Source organism: Pseudophryne corroboree, chromosome 1, assembly GCF_028390025.1.
Source record: "Pseudophryne corroboree isolate aPseCor3 chromosome 1, aPseCor3.hap2, whole genome shotgun sequence".
In the NCBI taxonomy this organism is placed as follows: domain Eukaryota; kingdom Metazoa; phylum Chordata; class Amphibia; order Anura; family Myobatrachidae; genus Pseudophryne; species Pseudophryne corroboree.
In genome coordinates this window covers 311,388,390-311,415,277 of record NC_086444.1, presented here as the reverse complement: position 1 = coordinate 311,415,277, position 26,888 = coordinate 311,388,390, and the positions used below count along the sequence as shown (strand labels likewise).

At 49.8% G+C, this 26,888-nt stretch overlaps 1 protein-coding gene across 3 annotated transcripts in view; it reads right to left on the bottom strand.

The window, feature by feature from the left end:
- The window catches only part of RILPL2 (Rab interacting lysosomal protein like 2), an 84,288-nt gene that overhangs the window by 35,957 nt on the left and 21,443 nt on the right, over nt 1-26,888 (bottom strand). For 2 of the 3 annotated variants that reach the window (XM_063964502.1, XM_063964501.1), the window contains exon 2: nt 26-363. In XM_063964502.1, coding sequence (XP_063820572.1) covers nt 26-340 — 315 coding nt within the window. In that variant the 5' untranslated portion in view covers nt 341-363. The remainder of the gene's footprint in view (nt 1-25; nt 364-26,888) is intronic. The other variant, XM_063964503.1, reaches the window with a different exon arrangement.

Here is a 26,888-nt window from a genome sequence, read left to right as displayed (position 1 = left end):
AAAACAACTCTTGCTAAAATAACACCTGGGATACCTGACCAGCTGGTGGACTTTCTCTCATTAGCCTGTCAACCTCTGTCTTTAGGTTATCTCGTTCCATCGTCAGCTCTTCAGTGACAAGACTTGACTGGTTCACCAGAGTCTCCAGAACCTCGAGAACACGAACAATCTTAAATTGAAGATCAGCCACAATGTCTGATACACCACGTGCCTCTCTGCTGATCTTCAGGAGATCCTTGCCTATTACATGTGAAATATCATACACATCCTCCACTGTCATTTGGAATGGATCCTTATCCAATGCCGTGTCTGGCGACATGTCCTCTGGTTCATTTTCCATGTTCTCTGTGCTTCACACACTCCCTGACAAAGACACAAACAAAATGCTACCATTCAAACTGCGTGATTAGGAAATAAGTGCATATATAGTAGCATAAAAAAAGGCAATAAAAACCAAAAGACCTAAATCATTTTGAAGGTTGTGCAGGATTTAAAACAAATGGTAACAACAGTTACACGCTATTTACCCATGATTGTGTGTCTTCCTCTGATAGTGTGCAAAATTTGTGGATGACAAAGCAGTCATTGGATTAATTTCTGGTGAGAATGAGGCGAGTTATTGAAGGGAAAATAAGAATTTACTCACCGGTAATTCTGTTTCTCGTAGTCCGTAGTGGATGCTGGGAACTCCGTAAGGACCATGGGGAATAGCGGGCTCCGAAGGAGGCTGGGCACTCTAGAAAGATCTTAGACTACCTGGTGTGCACTGGCTCCTCCCACTATGACCCCCCTCCAAGCCTCAGTTAGGTACTGTGCCCGGACGAGCGTACACAATAAGGAAGGATTTTGAATCCCGGGTAAGACTCATACCAGCCACACCAATCACACCGTACAACTCGTGATATGAAACACAGTTAACAGTATGAAACAATAGAGCCTCTCAACAGATGGCTCAACAATAACCCGATTTAGTTAACAATAACTATGTACAAGTAATGCAGATAAACCGCACTTGGGATGGGCGCCCAGCATCCACTACGGACTACGAGAAACAGAATTACCGGTGAGTAAATTCTTATTTTCTCTAACGTCCTAGTGGATGCTGGGAACTCCGTAAGGACCATGGGGATTATACCAAAGCTCCCAAACGGGCGGGAGAGTGCGGATGACTCTGCAGCACCGAATGAGAGAACTCCAGGTCCTCCTCAGCCAGGGTATCAAATTTGTAGAATTTTGCAAACGTGTTTGCCCCTGACCAAGTAGCTGCTCGGCAAAGTTGTAAAGCCGAGACCCCTCGGGCAGCCGCCCAAGATGAGCCCACCTTCCTTGTGGAATGGGCATTGACAGATTTTGGCTGTGGCAGGCCTGCCACAGTATGTGCAAGCTGAATTGTACTACAAATCCAACGAGCAATAGTCTGCTTAGAAGCAGGAGCACCCAGCTTGTTGGGTGCATATAGGATAAACAGCGAGTCAGATTTTCTGACTCCAGCCGTCCTGGAAACATATATTTTCAGGGCCCTGACAACGTCTAGCAACTTGGAGTCCTCCAAATCCTTAGTAGCCGCAGGCACCACAATAGGCTGGTTCAGGTGAAACGCTGACACCACCTTAGGGAGAAACTGGGGACGAGTCCTCAATTCTGCCCTATCCATATGGAAAATCAAATAAGGGCTTTTACAAGACAAAGCCGCCAATTCTGATACTCGCCTGGCAGAAGCCAAGGCCAATAACATAACCACCTTTCATGTGAGATATTTCAGATCCACGGTTTTTAGTGGTTCAAACCAATGTGATTTTAAGAAAAACTCAACACCACGTTGAGATCCCAAGGTGCCACAGGAGGCACAAACGGGGGCTGACTATGCAGCACTCCTTTTATAAATGTCTGAACTTCAGGTACTGAAGCTAGTTCTTTTTCTGAAAGAAAATCGACAGAGCCGAGATCTGTACCTTAATGGAACCCAATTTTAAGGCCCATAGTCACTCCTGCTTGCAGGAAATGCAGAAATCGACCTAGTTGAAATTCCTCTGTTGGGGCCCTTTCGGCCTCACACCATGCAACATATTTTCGCCATATGCGGTGATAATGAGTTGCTGTAACCTCTTTCCTGGCTTTAGTAAGCGTAGGAATTACTTCCTCCGGAATGCCCTTTTCCTTCAGGATCCGGCGTTCAACCGCCATGCCGTCAAACGCAGCCGCGGTAAGTCTTGGAACAGACAGGGCCCCTGCTGCCGCAGGTCCTGACTGAGTGGCAGAGGCCATGGGTCCTCTGATATAAATTCTTGAAGTTCTGGGTACCAAGCTCTTCTTGGCCATCCACGAGTATCGTACTTACTCCTCGCCTTCTTATTATTCTCAGTACCTTTGGTATGAGAGGCAGAGGGGAGAACACCTAAACCGACTGGTACACCCACGGTGTTACCAGAGCGTCCATAGCTATCGCCTGAGGGTCCCTTGATCTGGAGCAATATCTTTTATAGCTTTTTGTTAAGGCGGGACGCCATCATGTCCACCTGTGGCCTTTCCCAATGGTGTACAATCCTATTGGAAGACTTCTGGAGGAAGTCCCCATTCTCCCGGGTGGAGGTCGTGTCTGTTGAGAAGATCTGCTTCCCAGTTGTCCACTCCGGGAATGAACACTGCTGACAGTGCTAACACATGATTTTCCGCCTATCGGAGAATCCTTGTGGCTTCTGCCATCGCCATCCTGCTTTTTGTGCCGCCCTGTTGTTTACATGGGCGACTGCCGTGATGTTGTCTGATTGGATCAGTACCGGCTGGTTTTGAAGCAGAGGCCTTGCTGGCCTCAGGGCATTGTAAATGGCCCTCAGATCCAGAATATTTATGTGTAGGGAAATAAACTGACTTGACCAAAGTCCCTGGAAGTTTCTTCCCTATGTGACTGCCCCCCAGCCTCAAAGGCTGGAATCCATGGTCACTAGGACCTAGTCCTGTATGCCGAACCTGCGGCCCTCTTGAAGATGGGCACTCTGCAGCCACCACAGTAGAGATACCCTGGTCCTTGGAGACAGGGTTATCAGCCTATGCATCGGAAGATGCGATCCGGACCACTTGTCCAACAGGTCCCTCTGAAAAGTTCTTGTATGGAACCTGCCTAATGGGATTGCTTCGTAAGAAGCTACCATTTTTCCCAGGACTCGCGTGCAATGATGCACCGCTACCTATTTTGGTTTCAGGAGGTCTCTGATTTAGAATCCACCTATGCTGTTGTAGCACTTTCCAAAATAGTGCTACCCCGACTACCAACTGCTCCTTGGACCTCGCCCTTATAACGAGATTGTCCAAGTACGGGATAATTACAACTCCCTTTTTTTTGAAGGAGTATCATCATTTCGGCCATTACCTTGATAAAACGCCCTCGGTGCCATGTACAGTCCAAACGGCAGTGTCTGGACTTGGTAATGGTAATCCTGTACCACAAATCTGAGGTACTCCTGGCGAGGATGGTAAATGGGGACATGCAGGCAAGCATCCTTGATGTCCCGGGATACCATGTAATCCCCCTCGTCCAGGCTTGCAATAACCGCCCTGAGCGATTCCATCTTGAACTTGAATTTTTTTATGTTCAAGGATTTTAAATATAAAATGGGTCACACCGAACCATGCGGTTTCGGTACCCCAACCCGAGTGGAATAGTAACCCCGTCCTTGTTGAAGTAGGGGCACCTTGAGTATTACCTGCTGGGAATACTGCTTATTAATTGCCTCTAGCACAGCCTCCCTGCCTGAGGGAGTTGTCAGCAAGGCATATTTTAGGAAACGGCTGGGGGGAGACATCTCTAATTCCAGCTTGTACCCCTGAAATACTACTTGGAAGAAACAGGGATCCACCTGTGAGCGAGCCCACTAATTGCTGAAATTTTTAAGGCGGCCCCCCACCGTACCTGGCTACACCTGTGGAGCACCCGCGTCATGGTGTGTACTCACAGGAGGCGGGGGAAGAATCTTGATTCTGGGAACAGGCTGACTGGTGCAGCTTTTTCCCTCTACCCTTGTCTCTGTACAGAAAGGAAGCGCCATTTGACCCGTTTGCTTTTCTGAAGCCGAAAGGACTGTACCTTTTTCTGTGAGGAAACCTGAGGTAAAATTATTTCTTCCCAGCAGTTGCTGTGGATACGAGGTCCCAGAGACCATCCCCAAATAATTCCTCACCCTTATAAGGCTCTCTATGCGCTTTTTAAGTCAGCATCACCTGTCCAGTGACAGGTCTCTAATACCCTCCTGACAGAATGGACATTACATTTATTTTGGATGCCAGCCGGCAAAATATCCCTCTGTGCATCCTCCATATATAAGACAACGTCTTTAATATGTTTTTATGTTTGCCAACTATTATCCCTGTTTGACAGGGTCACCAACCACGCTGCAGCAGCACTATCTGCAGGTCTCAGTCTAGTACCTGAGTGTGTAAATACAGACTTCAGGATAGCCTCCTGTTTTTTATCAACAGGTACCTATTAAAGTGGCCGTATCCTAAGACGGCAGTGCCACCTTTTTTGACAAACGTGTGAGCGCCTTATCCACCCTAGGGGATATCTCCCAGCGTAACTTATCCTCCTGGCGGGAAAGGGTACGCCATCAGTAACTTTTTTATAAATTACCAGTTTCTTAACGGGGGAACCCACGCTTTTCACACACTTCATTTATTCATCTGATGGGGGAACAAAACACTGCCTGTTTTTTCTCCCCAAACCTAAAACCCATTTATAGAGGTTAAAGTCAGAAATGTATAACACATTTTTTATTGCCGGGATCAAGTCCCGGATTGGATTGTGTATATGTCTCCACCTTGTCGACACTGGAGTCAGACTCCGTGTCGACATCTGTGTCTGCCATCTGAGAGAGCGGGCGTTTTTGAGCCCCTGATGGCCTTTGAGACGCCTGGGCAGGCGCGGGCTGCGAAGCCGGCTGTCCCACAGCTGTTACGTCATCCACCCTTTTATGTAAGGAGTTGACACTGTCGGTTAATACCTTTTACCTCTCTATCCACTCTGGTGTCGGCCCCACAGGGGGCGACATCACATATATCGGCCTCTGTTCCGTCACCATATAAGCCTCCTCATTCAACATGTCGTCACAGCCGTACCGACACACCGCCGACACACAGGGAATGCTCTAAACGAGGACAGGACCCACAAAAGCCCTTTGGGGGGACAGAGTGAGAGTATGCCAGCACACACCAGAGCGCTATATACTGCAGGGACTAACTGAGTTATGTCCCCTATAGCTTTATATCTATATATATAATGTATACTGCGCCTAAATTTAGTGCCCCCTCTCTCTTTTTTTAACCCTTGTAGACTGCAGGGGAGAGCCAGGGAGCTTCCCTCCAACGGAGCTGTGAGGGAAAATGGCGCCAGTGTGCTGAGGAGATAGGCTCCGCCCCTTTTTCGCGGCCTATTCTCCCGTTTTTTATGGACTTCTGGCAGGGGTATTTACCTCATATATAGCCCCTGGGGCTATATATTGAAATATTTTTGCCAGCCAAGGTGTTTTTATTGCTGCCTCAGGGCGCCCCCCCCCCAGCGCCCTGCACCCTCAGTGACCGGAGTATGAAGTGTGTGAGAGGAGCAATGGCGCACAGCTGCAGTGCTGTGCGCTACCTTGGTGAAGACTGAGTCTTCATGCCGCCGATTTTCCGGACCATCTTCTTGCTTCTGGCTCTGTAAGGGGGACGGCGGCGCGGCTCCGGGACCGAACATCAAGGCTGGGCCTGCGGTCGATCCCTCTGGAGCTAATGGTGTCCAGTAGCCTAAGAAGCCCAATCCGGCTGCAAGCAGGCGAGTTCGCTTCTTCTCCCCTTAGTCCCTCGCTGCAGTGAGCCTGTTGCCAGCAGGTCTCACTGAAAAGAACAAATTCTAAGACTATAACTTTCTAAGAGCTCAGGAGAGCCCCTAGTGTGCATCCAACCTCGGCCGGGCACGAAATCTAACTGAGGCTTGGAGGGGGGTCATAGTGGGAGGAGCCAGTGCACACCAGGTAGTCTAAGATCTTTCTAGAGTGCCCAGCCTCCTTCGGAGCCCGCTATTCCCCATGGTCCTTACGGAGTTCCCAGCATCCACTAGGACGTTAGAGAAATTGAGAATTTGGTGGCCTGGAGTGAGGTTAATCACTGGTTAAGTAACTGGTGATGGATGTCAGGCGTAGTTGTGATTTCTCACTACTCCCAGTATCTATAAACAGGTTAAATATTGAGGTTGTTCATTCTTTTAAATTCTTAGGCATCCATGTTTCCCCCAGTTTATCGTGGGTGGTTAATACTCAGGCAATAGTTAAAAAGATACACCAACGCTTATTTTTCCTTCGCCGTCATAAGGCTGCAGGCTTGGGCGTTGGTACGTTAATGAATTTTTATAGATGTGCTATTGAGAGTGTTTTAACCTATGGAATTATAGTTTGGTACGGAAACTGTACCACCCATGAGCAAGGAGAGTTGGAGCGCTTGGTTCGCTCAGCTGGTAAAATTATTGGGGTCCAGCTGCACACTGTTAAAGATCTCTTTGCAGCAAGATTGATAAATAGAGCTAGGAGTATACTGTCTGATTCTAGCCATCCGTCTGCTTATCTTTTTACTAAGTTACCCTCTGGTAAGCGTTTTAGATCTTTGAAGGCACGCACAAATCATCTACGGAACAGCTGCTTTCCAACTGCCGTGCACACTCATTGTGAATAATGTGTGCTATTGTGTGCTCTTTTATACCTTTTTTATTATCAGTTGGTGTGTTGTACAAATTGAATTTCGTTGTCAACTTTTGTTTGATAATGATAATAAATGTATCGTATCGTAGATCATGTTGGGCGTTAATCGAGCATATTAGTGTTAGGGTGCTAGGATTTTACATAAATACCAGTGTAAGTAACGAGCTCCAGAACTCCAGAGTGCTGAGATAAGCAGGCGTGTAAAGCACCCAAATGTCACTAGCCTTAGGTCACATGTGTTATTTCTAGCATGTTTAACACATTTTTTAGATATTACATAAATACATTAAAATGGTGACAGAATTTCAGGCGTGATCCTATAGGCTCCTTCATCGCTGTCAACACTTCTATTATGGTCCATTTTGACCTTTGAAATAATAATAATAACACTGAATGTACCCGAACTTTGAAACACATCTACAAAAATATATACAACCTCATGTTTTTTAAAATAAAAACACTTACATACAAACTATATAACTATATATCTAAACACAAATGTAGTACCGATATAATACAAACATTATAAGGTTTGTTTATGCTGGTGCAGTAATTGCATGACAGTAAACAATATTTTAGTTTTTTTTATTACGGCTGTTTGATAACCAAAATGAAATACAAAATGTAAACAAACACTATGGGGTGTATTCAATAAGAGTCGGATCCATTCCGACATGCATTTGTCGGAATTGATCCGACATGCCCTATTCAATGAGAAGCCAAATCTGTCGGATTTGGCCGTTCCTTGTGCCCTGCCTCTGCTGCTGCTGTCAGCAGCTCCCCGTGTGTGATTTCACAGGGAGCCGCTGGAGGGAGCCTTGGGAGGAGCTGCCCGCCGGTACTCTCTCTCCCTGCCTCGCACTGCTCCCCGTTTCCCCACCTTAATCTGACTTTGTTAAAAGTCGGATTGAGGTTGTTGGAAACGGGGCCAAATCCTGTCGGATTTGGCCCCATTTCCGACAGAAGCACGCAGATTGGCAGCTATTCCGCCGATCCACGCGTTTTCGGACAAGTCGGGAATCCAGACTTGTCGGAAAAAATCAGCCCCTACTGAATAGGGTGGAACCCCTTCTGACCTAAATCAGTCGGAAGCTGCCGTCTTTCCGACAAGATGGCAGCTTCTGACTCTTATTGAATAAACCCCTATATAATAAATTCACTTGCCATGATAAATTGAAAAAAAAAAAAAAAAATTATAGGTTTAACCAGGACATAGCCAATTTGGTGAAAGTAGCCATAAAATGAAGTACCCTTGATAACTACAAAATTAAAAGAAATAGTTAACAAGTAGAGAATATGTTATTTTTTATCTAACATGGACTCCATCGCTGACAAATGGTTAATCATCTGGAAAATAAGATTTTACTCACCGGTAAATCTATTTCTCGTAGTCCGTAGTGGATGCTGGGGACTCCGTAAGGACCATGGGGAATAGACGGGCTCCGCAGGAGACTGGGCACTCTATAAGAAAGATTTGGTACTATCTGGTGTGCACTGGCTCCTCCCTCTATGCCCCTCCTCCAGACCTCAGTTAGGATACTGTGCCCGGAAGAGCTGACACAATAAGGAAGGATTTTTGAATCCCGGGTAAGACTCATACCAGCCACACCAATCACACCGTATAACTCGTGATATTATACCCAGTTAACAGTATGAAATATAACTGAGCCTCTCAACAGATGGCTCAACAATAACCCTTTAGTTAGGCAATAACTATATACAAGTATTGCAGACAATCCGCACTTGGGATGGGCGCCCAGCATCCACTACGGACTACGAGAAATAGATTTACCGGTGAGTAAAATCTTATTTTCTCTAACGTCCTAGTGGATGCTGGGGACTCCGTAAGGACCATGGGGATTATACCAAAGCTCCCAAACGGGCGGGAGAGTGCGGATGACTCTGCAGCACCGAATGAGAGAACTCCAGGTCCTCCTCAGCCATGGTATCAAATTTGTAGAATTTTGCAAACGTGTTTGCCCCTGACCAAGTAGCAGCTCGGCAAAGTTGTAAAGCCGAGACCCCTCGGGCAGCCGCCCAAGATGAGCCCACCTTCCGTGTGGAATGGGCTTTTACTGATTTAGGCTGCGGTAAGCCTACCGCAGAATGCGCCAGCTGAATAGTGCTACAAATCCAGCGCGCAATCGACTGCTTAGAAGCAGGAGCACCTATCTTGTTGGGTGCATACAGGACAAAAAGCGAGTCAGTCTTTCTGACTCCAGCCGTCCTGGAAACATAAAGTTTCAAGGCCCTGACTACATCCAGTAACTTGGAATCCTCCAAGTCCCCAGTAGCCGCAGGCACCACAATAGGTTGGTTCAAGTGAAAAGCAGATACCACCTTAGGGAGAAACTGGGGACGGGTCCTCAATTCTGCCCTATCCATATGAAAAATCAGATACGGGCTTTTACAAGACAAGGCCGCCAATTCTGACACACGCCTGGCCGAAGCCAAGGCCAATAGCATGACCACTTTCCACGTGAGATATTTCAGATCCACAGTTTTAAGTGGTTCAAACCAATGTGATTTTAGGAAACTCAACACCACATTGAGATCCCAAGGTGCCACAGGAGAGACAAAAGGGGGCTGAATATGAAGCACTCCCTTTACAAAAGTCTGAACTTCAGGCAGTGAAGCCAGTTCTTTCTGGAAGAAAATCGACAGGGCCGAAATCTGGACTTTAATGGAACCCAATTTTAGGCCCATAGTCACTCCCGACTGTAGGAAGTGTAGAAAGCGACCCAGCTGAAATTCCTCTGTTGGGGCCTTCCTGGCCTCACACCACGCAACATATCTCCGCCAAATACGGTGATAATGGTTTGCGGTTACTTCTTTCCTGGCTTTTATTAGCGTAGGAATGACTTCCTCCGGAATGCCCTTTTCCTTTAGGATCCGGAATTCAACCGCCATGCCGTCAAACGCAGCCGCGGTAAGTCTTGGAACAGACAGGGCCCCTGCTGCAGCAGATCCTGTCTGAGCGGTAGAGGCCATGGGTCCTCTGATATCATTTCTTGAAGTTCCGGGTACCAAGCCCTTCTTGGCCAATCCGGAACCACGAGTATCGTTCTTACTCCTCGCCTTCTTATTATTCTCAGTACCTTTGGTATGAGAGGCAGAGGAGGGAACACAAACCGACTGGTACACCCACGGTGTCACTAGAGCGTCCACAGCTATCGCCTGAGGGTCCCTTGACCTGGCGCAATATCTCTTTAGTTTTTTGTTGAGGCGGGACGCCATCATGTCCACCTGTGGCCTTTCCCAACGGTTTACCAACAGTAGGAAGACTCCTGGATGAAGTCCCCACTCTCCCGGGTGTAGGTCGTGTCTGCTGAGGAAGTCTGCTTCCCAGTTGTCCACTCCCGGAATGAACACTGCTGACAGTGCTAGTACGTGATTTTCCGCCCATCGGAGAATCCTTGTGGCTTTCGCCATCCTGCTTCTTGTGCCGCCCTGTCGGTTCACATGGGCGACTGCCGTGATGTTGTCTGACTGGATCAGTACCGGCTGGCTTTGAAGCAGGGGTCTTGCCTGACTTAGGGCCTTGTAAATGGCCCTTAGTTCCAGAATATTTATGTGTAGAGAAGTCTCCTGACTTGACCATAGTCCTTGGAAGTTTCTTCCCTGTGTGACTGCTCCCCAGCCTCGAAGGCTGGCATCCGTGGTTACCAGGACCCAGTCCTGTATGCCGAATCTGCGGCCCTCTAGAAGATGAGCACTCTGCAACCACCACAGTAGAGACACCCTGGTCCTTGGAGACAGGGTTATCATTTGATGCATCTGAAGATGCGATCCCGACCACTTGTCCAAGAGGTCCCACTGGAAGGTCCTTGCATGGAACCTGCCGAATGGAATTGCTTCGTATGAAGCCACCATTTTTCCCAGAACTCGTGTGCAGCGATGCACCGATACCCGTTTTGGTTTTAGGAGGTCTCTGACTAGAGATGACAGCTCCTTGGCTTTCTCCTGCGGGAGAAACACTTTTTTCAGTTCTGTGTCCAAAATCATCCCCAGGAACAGTAATCGAGTGGAAGGAACCAGTTGTGACTTTGGAATGTTTAGAATCCAGCCATGCTGTTGTAGCACTTCCCGAGATAGTGCTACTCCGACCAGTAACTGCTCCCTGGACCTCGCCTTTATAAGGAGATCGTCCAAGTACGGGATAATTAAAACTCCCTTTTTTCGAAGGAGTATCATCATTTCTGCCATTACCTTGGTAAACACCCTCGGTGCCGTGGACAGTCCAAACGGTAGTGTCTGGAATTGGTAATGGCAATCCTGTACCACAAATCTGAGGTACTCCTGGTGAGGAAGGTAAATAGGGACATGCAGGTAAGCATCCTTGATGTCCAGGGATACCATGTAATCCCCCTCGTCCAGGCTTGCAATAACCGCCCTGAGCGATTCCATCTTGAACTTGAATTTTGTTATGTAAGTGTTCAAGGATTTCAAATTTAAAATGGGTCTCACCGAACCGTCTGGTTTCGGTACCACAAACAGTGTGGAATAGTAGCCCCGGCCTTGTTGAAGTAGGGGTACCTTGACTATCACCTGCTGGGAAAACAGCTTGTGAATGGCCTCTAGCACAGCCTCCCTGCCCGATGGAGTCGTCGGTAAGGCTGATTTGAGGAAACGGCGGGGGGGAGGCGCCTCGAATTCCAACTTGTACCCCTGAGATACTACTTGAAAGATCCAGGGATCCACCCGTGAGCGAGCCCACTGATCGCTGAAATTCTTGAGGCGGCCCCCCACCGTACCGGGCTCCGCCTGTGGAGTCCCACCGTCATGCAGCGGATTTGGAAGAAGCGGGGGAGGACTTTTGGTCCTGGGAACCTGCTGTGTGTTGCAGCTTTTCCCCCCTTCCTCTGCCTCTAGACAGAAAGGACCCGCCTTTTCCCCGCCTGTTTTTCTGGGGTCGAAAGGACTGTACTTGGTAATACGGTGCTTTCTTAGGCTGTGAGGGGACATGGGGCAAAAATGCAGACTTCCCAACCGTTGCTGTGGAAACAAGGTCTGAGAGACCGTCCCCGAATAACTCCTCACCCTTATAAGGCAAAACTTCCATGTGCCTTTTAGAATCTGGTTAGCAATATAGTGTCTCTGTCTAGGGTGTCAATATTTTCCGACAGGGAATCTGACCAAGCAGCAGCAGCACTGCACATCCAGGCTGAAGCAATAGCTGGTCTCAGTATAACACCAGTGTGTGTGTAAATAGATTTTAGGATAGCCTCCTGCTTTCTATCAGCAGGTTCCTTTAGGGCGGCCGTATCCAGAGACGGTAGTGCCACCTTTTTAGACAAACGTGTGAGCGCTTTATCCACCCTAGGGGGAGTTTCCCAACGTGACCTATCCTCTGGCGAGAAAGGGAACGCCATTAGTAATTTTTTTAAATCACCAATTTTTTATCGGGAAAAGCCCACGCTTCTTCACACACCTCATTCAACTCCTCAGATGGGGGAAAAACTATAGGTAGTTTTTTCTCCCCAAACATAATACCCTTTTTTGAGGTACCTGGATTTATATCAGTAAGGTGCAATACCTCTTTCATTGCCTCAATCATGCCACAAATGGCCCTAGTGGACATTAAATTTGACTCATCGTCCTCGACACTTGCATCAGTATCCGTGTCGACATCTGTGTCTGCCATCTGAGGTAGTGGTCGTGGCCTTTGAATCGTCTGGGCAGGCACGAGCTGAGAAGCCGGCTGTCCCGCATTTGGCATGTCGTCAATTTTTTTATGTAAGGAGTCGGCACTTGCACGTAATTCCTTCCATAAATCCATCCACTCAGGTGTCTGCCCCGCAGGGGGTGACATCACATTAATAGGCATCTGCTCCGCCTCCACATAAAGTCTCCTCATCAAACATGTCGACACAGCCGTACCGACACACACACACACACACACACACACACACACACACACACACACACACACACACACACACACACACACACACGGAATGCTCTTACAAGGAGACAGGACCCCACAAAAGCCCTTTGGGGAGACAGAGAGAAAGTATGCCAGCACACACCAGAGCGCTATAATAATACAGGGACTAACTGAATTATGACCCTTTATAGCTGCTTATTATATTAAACTGCGCCCAATTTTAGTGCCCCCCTCTCTTTTTTACCCTTTCTGTAGTGTAGACTGCAGGGGAGAGTCAGGGAGCTTCCTTCCAGCGGAACTGTGAGGGAATAATGGCGCCAGTGTGCTGAGGGAGAAGGCTCCGCCCCTTTTTCGGCGGCCTTTCTCCCACTTTTTTCTGTAATCTGGCAGGGGTAATTACCACATATATAGCCTCTGGGGCTATATAATAAGAATTTACTTACCGATAATTCTATTTCTCGGAGTCCGTAGTGGATGCTGGGGTTCCTGAAAGGACCATGGGGGGATAGCGGCTCCGCAGGAGACAGGGCACAAAAGTAAAGCTTTTACAGGTCAGGTGGTGTGTACTGGCTCCTCCCCCTATGACCCTCCTCCAGACTCCAGTTAGGTACTGTGCCCGGACGAGCGTACACAATAAGGGAGGATTTTGAATCCCGGGTAAGACTCATACCAGCCACACCAATCACACCGTACAACTTGTGATCTAAACCCAGTTAACAGTATGATAACAGAGGAGCCTCTGAAAGATGGCTTCCTAAACAATAACCCGAATTAGTTAACAATAACTATGTACAAGTATTGCAGATAATCCGCACTTGGGATGGGCGCCCAGCATCCACTACGGACTCCGAGAAATAGAATTATCGGTAAGTAAATTCTTATTTTCTCTATCGTCCTAAGTGGATGCTGGGGTTCCTGAAAGGACCATGGGGATTATACCAAAGCTCCCAAACGGGCGGGAGAGTGCGGATGACTCTGTAGCACCGAATGAGAGAACTCCAGGTCCTCCTTTGCCAGGGTATCAAATTTGTAAAAATTTACAAACGTGTTCTCCCCTGACCACGTAGCTGCTCGGCAGAGTTGTAATGCCGAGACCCCTCGGGCAGGCACCCAAGATGAGCCCACCTTCCTTGCGGAATGGGCCTTAACAGATTTAGGCTGTGGCAGGCCTGCCACAGAATGTACAAGTTGAATTTTGTTACAAATCCAACGAGCAATCGACTGCTTAGAAGCAGGTGCACCCAACTTGTTGGGTGCATACAGTATAAACAGCGAGTCAGATTTTCTGACTCCAGCCGTCCTTTAAATGTATATTTTTAAGGCTCTGACAACGTCCAACAACTTGGAGTCCTTCAAGTCGTCTGTAGCCGCAGGCACTACAATAGGCTGGTTCAGGTGAAACGCTGATACCACCTTAGGGAGAAAATGCGGACGCGTCCGCCGCTCTGCCCTATGTCGAATGGAAAATTAAATAAGGGCTTTTATAAAACAAAGCCGCCAGTTCAGATACTCTCCCGGCCGAAGCCAGGGCCAGTAACATAGTCACTTTCCATGTGAGATATTTCAAATCCACATTCTTTAGTGGTTCAAACCAATTGGATTTGAGGAAATCTAAAACTACATTTAGATCCCACGGTGCCACCTTAGGCACCACAGGAGGCTGTATATGCAGTACTCCTTTGATAAAAATCTGGACCTCAGGGACTGAGGCCAATTCTTTTTGGAAGAATATTGATATGGCCGAAATTTGAACCTTAATAGATCCCAATTTGAGACCCATAGACAATCCTGATTGCAGGAAATGTAGGAAAACGACCCAGTTGAAATTCCTCCATCGGAGCACTCCGCTGCTCGCACCACGCAACATATTTTCGCCAAATACGGCGATAATGCTTCGCGGTGACTTCCTTCCTTGCCTTTATCAAGGTAGGAATGACTTCTTCCGGAATGCCTTTTCCTTTTAGGATCTGGCATTCAAACGCCATGCCGTCAAACGCAGCCGCGGTAAGTCTTGAAAAAGACAAGGACCCTGCTGAAGCAGGTCCCTTCTCAGAAGTAGAGGCCACGGATCGTCCGTGACCATCTCTTGAAGTTCCGGGTACCAAGTCCTTCTTGGCCAATCCGGAGCCACTAGTCTTACTCCTCTTTGCCGTATAATCCTCAATACCTTTGGTATGAGAGGCAGAGGAGGAAACACATATACCGACTGGTACACCCAAGGTGTTACCAGCGCGTCCACAGCTATTGCCTGCGGATCTCTTGACCTGGCGCAATATCTGTCCAGTGTTTTGTTGAGGCGAGACGCCATCATGTCCACCATTGGTTTTACCCAACGGTTTAATAGCATGTGGAAAACTTCTGGATGAAGTCCCCACTCTCCCGGGTGAAGGTCGTGTCTGCTGAGGAAGTCTGCTTCCCAGTTGTCCACGCCCGGGATGAATACTGCTGACAGTGCTATCACGTGATTCTCCGCCCAGCGAAGGATCCTGGCAGCTTCTGCCATTGCCCTCCTGCTTCTTGTGCCGCCCTGTCTGTTTACATGGGCGACTGCCGTGATGTTGTCCGACTGGATCAACACCGGTCTTCCTTGAAGCAGAGGTTCCGCCTGGCTTAGAGCATTGTAGATTGCTCTTAGTTCCAGAATGCTTATGTGAAGAGACTTTTTCAGGCTCGACCACACTCCCTGGAAATTTCTTCCCTGTGTGACTGCTCCCCAGCCTCTCAGGCTGGCATCCGTGGTCACCAGGATCCAATCCTGCATGCCGAATCTGCGGCCCTCCAATAGATGAGCCTCCTGCAACCACCACAGAAGGGATACCCTTGTACTCGGCGACAGGGTTATCCGCAGGTGCATCTGAAGATGCGACCCTGACCATTTGTCCAACAGATCCCTTTGCATGGAATCTGCCGAAAGGGATTGCTTCGTAAGAAGCTACCATTTTTTCCCAGGACTCTTGTGCATTGATGTACAGACACCTTTCCTGGTTTTAGGAGGTTCCTGACCAGGTCAGATAACTCCTTGGCTTTTTCTTCGGGAAGAAAAACCTTTTTCTGAACTGTGTCCAGAATCATCCCCAGGAACAGCAGACGAGTTGTCGGCATTAATTGGGATTTTGGAATATTCAGAATCCATCCGTGCTGCTTTAGCACCTCTTGAGATAGTGCTAAACCCATCTCTAGCTGTTCTCTGGACCTTGCCCTTATTAGGAGATCGTCCAAGTATGGGATAATTAATACGCCTTTTCTTCGAAGAAGAAATATTATCTCGGCCATTACCTTTGTAAAGACCCGAGGTGCCGTGGACAAACCAAACGGCAGCGTCTGAAACTGATAGTGACAGTTTTGTACAACGAACCTGAGGTACCCCTGGTGTGAGGGGTAATTGGAACGTGGAGATACGCATCCTTGATGTCCAAGGATACCATAAAGTCCCCTTCTTCCAGGTTCGCTATCACTGCTCTGAGTGACTCCATCTTGAACTTGAACTTCTTTATGTACAGGTTCAAGGACTTCAGATTTAGAATAGGCCTTACCGAGCCATCCGGCTTCGGTACCACAAAAAGAGTGGAATAATACCCCTTCCCTTGTTGTAGAAGAGGTACCTTGACTATCACCTGCTGAGAATACAGCTTGTGAATGGCTTCCAAAACCGTCTCCCTTTCTGAGGGGGACGTTGGTAAAGCAGACTTCAGGAAACGGCGAGGTGGCTCTGTCTCTAATTTCAACCTGTACCCCTGAGATATTATCTGCAGGATCCAGGGATTTACCTGCGAGTGAGCCCACTGCGCGCTGTAATTCTTGAGACGACCGCCTACCGCCCCCGAGTCCGCTTGCGAAGCCCCAGCGTCATGCTGAGGCTTTTGTAGAAGCCGGGGAGGGCTTCTGTTCCTGGGAAGGAGCTGCCTGTTGCTGTCTCTTCCCTCGTCCTCTGCCTCGTGGCAGATATGAATAGCCCTTTGCTCTCTTATTTTTAAAGGAACGAAAGGGCTGCGGTTGAAAGGTCGGTGCCTTTTTCTGTTGGGGAGTGACTTGAGGTAGAAAGGTGGATTTCCCGGCCGTAGCCGTGGCCACCAAATCCGATAGACCGACCCCAAATAACTCCTCTACGCATCGCCTGTCCACTGTCGTGTCCATAAAGCTCTTCTGGCCGAAATGGACATAGCACTTACCCGTGATGCCAGTGTGCAGATATCTCCCTGTGCATCACGCATATAAAGAAATGCATCCTTTATTTGTTCTAACGACAGTAAAATATTGTCCCTGTCCAGGGTATCAATATTTTCGATCAGGGACTCTGACCAAACTACCCCAGCACTGCACATCCAGGCAGTCGCAATAGCTGGTCGTAGTATAACACCTGCATGTGTGTATATACCTTTTTGGATATTTTCCATCCTCCTATCTGATGGATCTTTAAGTGCGGCCGTCTCAGGAGAGGGTAACGCCACTTGTTTTGATAAGCGTGTTAGCGCTTTGTCCACCCTAGGAGGTGTTTCCCAGCGCTCCCTAGCCTCTGGCGGGAAAGGGTATAAAGCCAATAACTTCTTTGAAATTAGCAGTTTTTTATCGGGGCACCCCACGCTTCATCACACACGTCATTTAATTCTTCTGATTCGGTAAAAACTACTGGTAGTTTTTTCACACCCCACATAATACCCTGTTTAGTGGTACCTGTAGTATCAGCTAAATGTAACATCTCCTTTATTGCCAAAATCATATAACGTGTGGCCCTACTGGAAAATACGGTTGATTCGTCACCTTCACCACCGGAACCAGTGCCTGTGTCTGGGTCTGTGTCGACCGACTGAGGCAAGGGGCGTTTTACAGCCCCTGACGGTGTTTGAGGCGCCTGGACAGGCACTAATTGAGTGTCCGGCCGCCTCATGTCGGCAAACGACTGCTTAAGCGAGTTGACGCTATCCCGTAATTCCACAAATAAAGGCATCCATTCTGGTGTCGACCCCCTAGGAGGTGACATCCTCATATTTGGCAATTGCTCCGCCTCCACACCAATAACGTCCTCATACATGTCGACACACACGTACCGACACACAGCAGACACACAGGGAATGCTCTATACGAAGACAGGACCCACTAGCCCTTTGGGGAGACAGAGGGAGAGTCTGCCAGCACACACCAAAAAGCGCCATATATGACAGGGATAGCCTTATGATTAAGTGCTCCCTTATAGCTGCTTTTATATTAATATATATTGCCATTTATTTTGCCCCCCCTCTCTGTTATACCCTGTTTCTGTAGTGCAGTGCAGGGGAGAGACCTGGGAGCCTTCCTGACCAGCGGAGCTGTGACAGAAAATGGCGCCGTGTGCTGAGGAGATAGGCCCCGCCCCTTTTTCGGCGGGCTCGTCTCCCGCTATTTAGTACATTTAGGCAGGGGTAAATATCTCCATATAGCCTCTGGGGCTATATGTGAGGTATTTTTAGCCTTTTTAAAGGTTTTCATTTGCCTCCCAGGGCGCCCCCCTCCCAGCGCCCTGCACCCTCAGTGACTGCCGTGTGAAGTGTGCTGAGAGGAAAATGGCGCACAGCTGCAGTGCTGTGCGCTACCTTAAGAAGACTGCAGGAGTCTTCAGCCGCCGATTCTGGACCTCTTCTTGCTTCAGCATCTGTGAGGGGGCCGGCGGCGTGGCTCCGGTGACCATCCAGGCTGTACCTGTGATCGTCCCTCTGGAGCTTCATGTCCAGTAGCCAAGAAGCCAATCCATCCTGCACGCAGGTGAGTTCACTTCTTCTCCCCTCTGTCCCTCGTTGCAGTGATCCTGTTGCCAGCAGGAATCACTGTAAAATAAAAAACCTAAGCTAAACTCTCTAAGCAGCTCTTTATGAGAGCCACCTAGAATTGCACCCTTCTCGGCCGGGCACAAAAATCTAACTGGAGTCTGGAGGAGGGTCATAGGGGGAGGAGCCAGTACACACCACCTGACCTGTAAAAGCTTTACTTTTGTGCCCTGTCTCCTGCGGAGCCGCTATCCCCCCATGGTCCTTTCAGGAACCCCAGCATCCACTTAGGACGATAGAGAAATTGTGGTTATTTTGCCAGCCAAGGTGTTTTTATTGCTGCTCAGGGCGCCCCCCCCAGCGCCCTGCACCCTCAGTGACCGGAGTGTGAAGTGTGTAATGAGGAGCAATGGCGCACAGCTGCAGTGCTGTGCGCTACCTTGGTGAAGACTGATGTCTTCTGCCGCCGATTTACCGGACCATCTTCATGCTTCTGGCTCTGTAAGGGGGACAGCGGCGCGGCTCCGGGAACGAACACCAAGGACGGGTCCTGCGGTCGATCCCTCTGGAGCTAATGGTGTCCAGTAGCCTAAGAAGCCCAAGCTAGCTGCAAGCAGGTAGGTTCGCTTCTTCTCCCCTTAGTCCCTCGATGCAGTGAGCCTGTTGCTAGCAGGTCTCACTGTAAAATAAAAAACCTAATTTTAAACTTTCTTTCTAGAAGCTCAGGAGAGCTCCTAGTGTGCATCCAGCTCGGGCCGGGCACAGAAATCTAACTGAGGTCTGGAGGAGGGGCATAGAGGGAGGAGCCAGTGCACACCAGATAGTACCAAATCTTTCTTATAGAGTGCCCAGTCACCTGCGGAGCCCGTCTATTCCCCATGGTCCTTACGGAGTCCCCAGCATCCACTAGGACGTTAGAGAAAAGAGGACAATGAAACATGAAAGAGTTCCCCATAATTAGATACTCTTGTTCTGTTAATGTAGGTAAACAGTTTGGTGGCAGCAGCAGTAGCCACCCCGCCTTCATTTATGTAAAGAAAGTGGTCTAACCCAACAAGGCTTTTGTTTATTTTGGTTTTCTTTAACTCTAGGGCAGTGATGGGGAACCTTTGGCACTCCAGCTGTTGTTGAACTATACCTCCCAGCATGCCCTGCTACAGTTTTAGCATGGCCAAATAGCTGGGATGTGTAGTTCAACAACAGCTGGAGTGCCAGAGGTTCCTCATCATTGCTCTAGAGCAGGGGTGGGCAATTATTTCAGCTGAGGGGCCACTTGACACTTTCCTGTCAGTTTTCGAGGGCCGCACACAAAATAGCAGCTCCCCTATGTGCCAAAAATATAGGGACGTGGCTTCATGTGGAAGGGGTGTGGCCAAAAAAAATACAGATTCATTTTAGGCTGCACAATAGTCTCCATTATTCAAATTACGCCACACAGTAGCGCCACTTACACACATTACTCCAGGTAGAGCCCCTGTCACACATTACGCCAGGTAGAGCTCTCTTTTACACATTACAGCAGGTAGAGCCCCCTTTTACACATTATGGCAGGTAGAGCCCCCTTTTACACATTAACATTTTATTTGGGATAATCATTGCACAGCAAGCAAATTATCCAGTGTCTTATGGCCCCTGGGGAAAGGTGTGGCACAGTGACAGAACACAGGGGTGGGACACGGTGATGGAACACAGGTTATGACACGGTGACAGAACACGGGGGGGATGACACGGTGACAGAACACGGGGGGGATGACACGGTGACAGAACGCGGGGGGGGTGACACGGTGACAGAACGCGGGGGGGGTGACACGGTGACAGAACGCGGGGGGGGGGGTGACACAGTGACAGAACACGGGAGGTGACACGGTAACAACACGGCGGGGTGACACAGTGACAGAACACGGGGGGGGGGTGACACAGTGACAGAACACAGGGGGGTGACACAGTGACAGAACACGGGGGGGGGGTGACAGTGACAGAACACGGGGGGGGGGGGGGTGACACAGTGACAGAACACAGGGGAGTGACAGTGACAGAACACGGGGGGGGGCTGACAGTGACAGAACACAGGGGGGTGACTGTGACAGAACACAGGGGGGTGACACAGTGACAAAACACGGGGGGTGACACAGTGACAAAACACGGGGGGTGACACGGTAACAACACGGTGGGGTGACTTAGTGACAGAACACGGGGGGGGGGGGGTGACAGTGACAGAACACGGGGGGGTGACACAGTGACAGAACACGGGGGGGTGACACAGTGACAGAACACGGGGGGGGGTGACAGTGACAGAACACGGGGGGGTGACACAGTGACAGAACACGGGGGGGTGACACAGTGACAGAACACGGGGGGGGGGGGTGGCAGTGACAGAACACGGGGGGGGGGGGGGGTGACAGTGACAGAACACGGGGGGGGGTGACAGTGACAGAACACGGGGGGTGACACAGTGACAGAACATGGGAGGTGACACGGTAACAACACGGCGGGGTGACACAGTGACAGAACACGGGGGGGGGGGGGGGGGGTGACAGTGACAGAACACGGGGGGGTGACGCAGTGACAGGACACGGGGGGGTGACAGTGACAGAACACGGGGGGGGGGTGACACAGTGATAGAACACGGGGGGGTGACACAGTGACAGAACATGGGAGGTGACACGGTAACAACACGGCGGGGTGACTTAGTGACAGAACACGGGGGGGGGGGTGACAGTGACAGAACACAGGGGGGTGACACAGTGACAGAACACGGGGGGGGGGTGACACAGTGACAGAACACGGGGGGGTGACACAGTGACAGAACATGGGAGGTGACACGGTAACAACACGGCGGGGTGACTTAGTGACAGAACACGGGGGTGACACAGTGACAGAACACGGGGGGGTGACACAGTGACAGAACACGGGGGGGTGACACAGTGACAGAACACGGGGGGGTGACACAGTGACAGAACACGGGGGGGTGACACAGTGACAGAACACGGGGGGGGGGGTGACACAGTGACAGAACACGGGGGGGGGGTGACACAGTGACAGAACACGGGGGGGGGGTGACACAGTGACAGAACACGGGGGTGACACAGTGACAGAACACGGGGGGGTGACACAGTGACAGAACACGGGGGGGTGACACAGTGACAGAACACGGGGGGGTGACACAGTGACAGAACACGGGGGGGTGACACAGTGACAGAACACGGGGGGGTGACACAGTGACAGAACACGGGGGGGTGACACAGTGACAGAACACGGGGGGGGGGGGTGACACAGTGACAGAACACGGGGGGGGGGTGACACAGTGACAGAACACGGGGGGGGGGTGACACAGTGACAGAACACGGGGGGGGGTGACACAGTGACAGAACACGGGGGGGGGGGTGACACAGTGACAGAACACAGGGGGGTGACACAGTGACAGAACACGGGGGGGGGGGGTGACACAGTGACAGAACACGGGGGGGGGTGACACAGTGACAGAACACGGGGGGGGGGGTGACACAGTGACAGAACACAGGGGGGTGACACAGTGACAGAACACGGGGGGGGTGACACAGTGACAGAACACGGGGGGGTGACACAGTGACAGAACACGGGGGGGTGACACAGTGACAGAACACGGGGGGGGTGACACAGTGACAGAACATGGGAGGTGACACGGTAACAACACGGCGGGGTGACTTAGTGACAGAACACAGGAGTGACACAGTGACAGAACACGGGGGGGGGGGGGGGGGGGGGAATGACACCGTGACAGAACATGGGGGGGCTGACTCAGTGGCAGAACACAGGGGTGACACAGTAACAGAACGCGGGGGGGGTGACACGGTGACAGAACACAGGGGTGACAGAACACGGGAGGTGACACGGTAACAACACGGGGGGGTGACTTAGTGACAGAACATGGGGGGTGACACAGTGAAAGAATCCAGGGGAGGGGGGGAGGGTTGGGGGGTGGTACAGCAAGCGTTAAAGATCTCCCCCCTAACCTAAAAACAGTCTGACGCCACTGCCCGCACACACAAACATATACACACACACTCTCATATACACACACACTCATACAGACACACACACACACACACACACACACACACACACACACACACACACACACACACACTTTCTTTCCCTCACTTTTTCCATTAACTTACTGATCTGTGTCTGGCTGGCAGTGGCAGGAAGGATGGATCTGTAGCAGTGGCTTATGTCCCATGTAGCCCCGCCCCCTCGTCTCCACCTAGCTCCGTCCCCTTTTTGTCTGATCGCTGCCTTTGTCAATGGGGACTCTGGAGGATGAGTGTGTCAGGCGCCGTGCAGCAGCAGCAGGGGAGACAGGCGCCGGCAGCTTGGAGTACTGCAGAGCAATGACAAGCAGCTCAGTCAGTCAAGCCGCTTGTCATTGCATGCTGGGGGGAAGCAGTGGGCCGGTCAGGATCGGTTTGCGGGCCGCATCCGGCCCGCGGGCCGTATTTTGCCCACCCCTACTCTAGAGGATATATTTACGAAAGTGCAGGTTTCTAGAGTGGAGATGTTACCCATAGCAACCAATCTGATTTTGGCTATTATCTTATAAAAGGTGCTAGATAAATAATAAGATTTTAAACCTACCGGTAAATCTATTTCTCCTAGTCCGTAGAGGATGCTGGGGACTCCGTAAGGACCATGGGGTATAGACGGGCTCCGCAGGAGATAGGGCACCTAAAAAGAACTTTGACTATGGGGGTGCACTGGCTCCTCCCTCTATGCCCCTCCTCCAGACCTCAGTTAGAGAACTGTGCCCAGAGGAGATGGACACTACAAGGCAGGATTTAGAAATCCAAGGGCAAGATTCATACCAGCCCACACCAAGCATACCACGTAACCTGGATCATACAAAACCAGTTAACTGTATGAACAATAACAGCAACGGTCCAAGACCGATGTCAACTGTAACATAACCCTTATTTAAGCAACAACTATATACAAGTCTTGCAGAGTTTCCGCACTGGGACGGGCGCCCAGCATCCTCTACGGACTAGGAGAAATAGATTTACCGGTAGGTTTAAAATCTTATTTTCTCTTACGTCCTAGAGGATGCTGGGGACTCCGTAAGGACCATGGGGTTTATACCAAAGCATCCAATCGGGCGGGAGAGTGCGTATGACTCTGCAGCACCGACTGAGCAAACGCTAGGTCCTCATCAGCCAGGGTATCAAACTTGTAGAATTTAGCAAAAGTGTTTGACCCCGACCAAGTCGCCGCTCGGCAAAGTTGTAATGCCGAGACACCTCGGGTAGCCGCCCAAGAAGAGCCCACCTTCCTAGTGGAATGGGCCTTAACCAAATTTGGTACCGGCAATCCAGCCGTAGAATGAGCCTGCTGAATCGTATTACAGATCCAGCGAGCAATAGTCTGCTTCGAAGCAGGTGCGCCAATCTTATTGGCCGCATACAGGACAAACAGAGCCTCTGTTTTCCTAATTCTAGCCGTCCTGGCTACATAAATCTTTAAGGCCCTGACTACGTCCAGGGATCTGGAATCCTCCAGGTCACTTGTAGCCACAGGCACCACAATAGGTGGATTCACGTGGAATGAAGAAACCACCTTAGGCAAAAATTGCGGACGTGTCCTCAATTCAGCTCGATCCACATGAAAAATCAAGTAGGGGCTTTTGTGTGACAAAGCCGCCAATTCTGACACTCGCCTTGCTGATGCCAAGGCCAACAACATGACCACCTTCCAAGTAAGAAATTTCAACTCAACCTTGTTAAGCGGTTCAAACCAGTGTGATTTTAGGAACTGCAACACCACGTTGAGGTCCCACGGTGCCACTGGAGGCACAAAAGGAGGCTGGATGTGCAGCACTCCCTTTACAAACGTCTGGACTTCTGGAAGAGAAGCCAACTCCTTCTGAAAGAAAATCGAGAGGGACGAAATCTGTACCTTAACAGAGCCTAATTTCAGGCCCATATCCACTCCTGTCTGTAGGAAGTGGAGAAAACGACCCAGATGAAAATCTTCCGTAGGTGCATTCTTGGTTTCACACCAAGACACATACTTTCGCCAGATACGGTGATAATGCTTAACCGTCACCTCCTTCCTAGCCTTTATTAAAGTAGGGATGACCTCTTCCGGAATCCCCTTTTTCGCTAGGATTCGGCGTTCAACCGCCATGCCGTCAAACGTAACCGCGGTAAGTCTTGAAATACACAGGGCCCCTGTTGCAACAGGTCTTCCCTCAGAGGAAGAGGCCAGGGATCTCCTGTGAGCATCTCTTGTAGATCTGAGTACCAGGCCCTTCGAGGCCAGTCTGGGACAACGAGTATCGTCTGTACTCTTCTTTGCCTTATGATCCTCAACACTTTTGTGATGAGAGGAAGAGGAGGAAACACGTAGATCGATTTGAACACCCACGGTGTTATTAGAGCGTCTACAGCCACTGCCTAGGGGTCCCGAGACCTGGCACAATACCTCTGAACTTTTTTGTTGAGGCGTGACGCCATCATGTCTATTTGAGGAGTTCCCCAAAGACGTGTTATGTCTGCAAGGACTTCTTGATGAAGTCCCCACTCTCCTGGATGGAGATCGTGTCTGCTGAGGAAGTCTGCTTCCCAGTTGTCCACTCCCGGAATGAAGACAGCCGACAGAGCGCTTACATGATTTTCCGCCCAGCGAAGAATCCTGGTGGCTTCCGCCATCGCGACTCTGCTTCTTGTCCCGCCTTGGCGGTTCACATGAGCCACTGCTGTGACATTGTCTGATTGAATCAGAACCGGTAGGTTTCGAAGAAGACTCTCCGCTTGTCGAAGGCCGTTGTAAATGGCCCTGAGTTCCAACACATTGATGTGTAGACAGGACTCCTGGTCTGACCAAAGACCCTGAAATTTTTTTCCTTGTGTGACCGCTCCCCATCCTCGGAGGCTCGCGTCCGTGGTAACCAGGATCCAATCCTGAATTCCGAACCTGCGACCCTCCAGCAGGTGAGCACTTTGCAACCACCACAGGAGAGACACTCTGGCTCCTGGGGACAGAGTTATTTTCCGATGTAAGTGCAGATGGGACCCGGTCCACTTGTCCAGAAGGTCCCATTGAAAAGTCCTTGCATGGAACCTTCCGAAGGGAATGGCCTCGTAGGCCGCCATCATTTTTCCCAGAACTTGAGTGCATTGGTGAACTGACACCCTTTTCAGTTTTAGCAGGTCTCTGACCATGTTCTGGATGTCCTGGGCTTTCTCTATTGGGAGGAAGACTTTCATTTGTTCCGTATCCAGTATCATACCTAGGAACGGTAGTCGAGTTGTCGGAATCAACTGTGACTTCGGTAGATTTAGAATCCAACCGTGTTGCTGGAGCACTCTCAGAGAGAGCGCCACACTGCTCAGCAATTTCTCTCTTGATCTCGCTTTTATCAGGAGATCGTCCAAGTATGGGATAATTGTGACTCCATGCTTGCGCAGGACCACCATCATTTCCGCCATTATCTTGGTGAAAATCCTCGGGGCCGTGGAAAGTCCAAACGGCAACGTCTAAAATTGGTTATGACAATCCTGTACAGCGAATCTCAGGTATTCCTGATGGGGGGCATATATGGGGACATGAAGGTACGCATCCTTTATGTCCCGAGACACCATAAACTCCCCCTCCTCCATGTTGGCTATTATCGCTCTGAGTGATTCCATTTTGAATTTGAATCTTTTTATGTACAGATTTAGGGATTTCAGATTCAAAATAGGTCTGACCGAACCGTCTGGTTTCGGGACCACAAATAGGGTTGAGTAGCAACCTCTTCCCTGCTGGTGCAGGGGAACCTTGATTATCACTTGCTGTATACACAGCGTTTGAATTGCAGCTAACACTACATCCCTTTCCGATGTGGAAGCTGGTAGGGCCGATTTGAAAAATCGGCGCGGGGGCACCTCCTCGAATTCCAGTTTGTAACCCTGGGAAACTATTTCCAACACCCAGGGATTCAGGTCTGATCTGACCCAGGCCTGACTGAAAAGTCGAAGACGTGCCTCCACCGGTGCGGACTCCCTCAGGGGAGCCCCAGCGTCATGCTGTGGGTTTTGGAGCAGCCAGGAAGGACTTTTGTTCCTGGGCACCTGCCGAAGCAGGTGCTCTTTTGCCTCTGCCCTTACCTCTGGCAAGGAAAGAGGATCCCCGACCTCTTCTGGACTTGTGCGACCGAAAGGACTGCATCTGATAGGGTATTACTTTCTTTTGCTGTTGGGGAATATATGGTAAAAAATTTGATTTACCTGCTGTAGCTGTGGAAACCAGGTCCGTCAGCCCATCCCCAAACAATACATCTCCCTTATAGGGTAGTACTTCCATATGTTTTTTGGAATCCGCATCACCCGTCCATTGGCGAGTCCATAAGGATCTTCTCGCCGAGATAGACATAGCATTGGCCCTAGAAGCTAGCAATCCAATGTCCCTTTGAGCATCCCTCATAAATAAGACTGCGTCTTTTATATGGGCTAGAGTTAAGAATATAGTATCCTTATCCATATTATCAAAGTGATCTGTCAGCTCATCTGTCCAAGCTGCAATTGC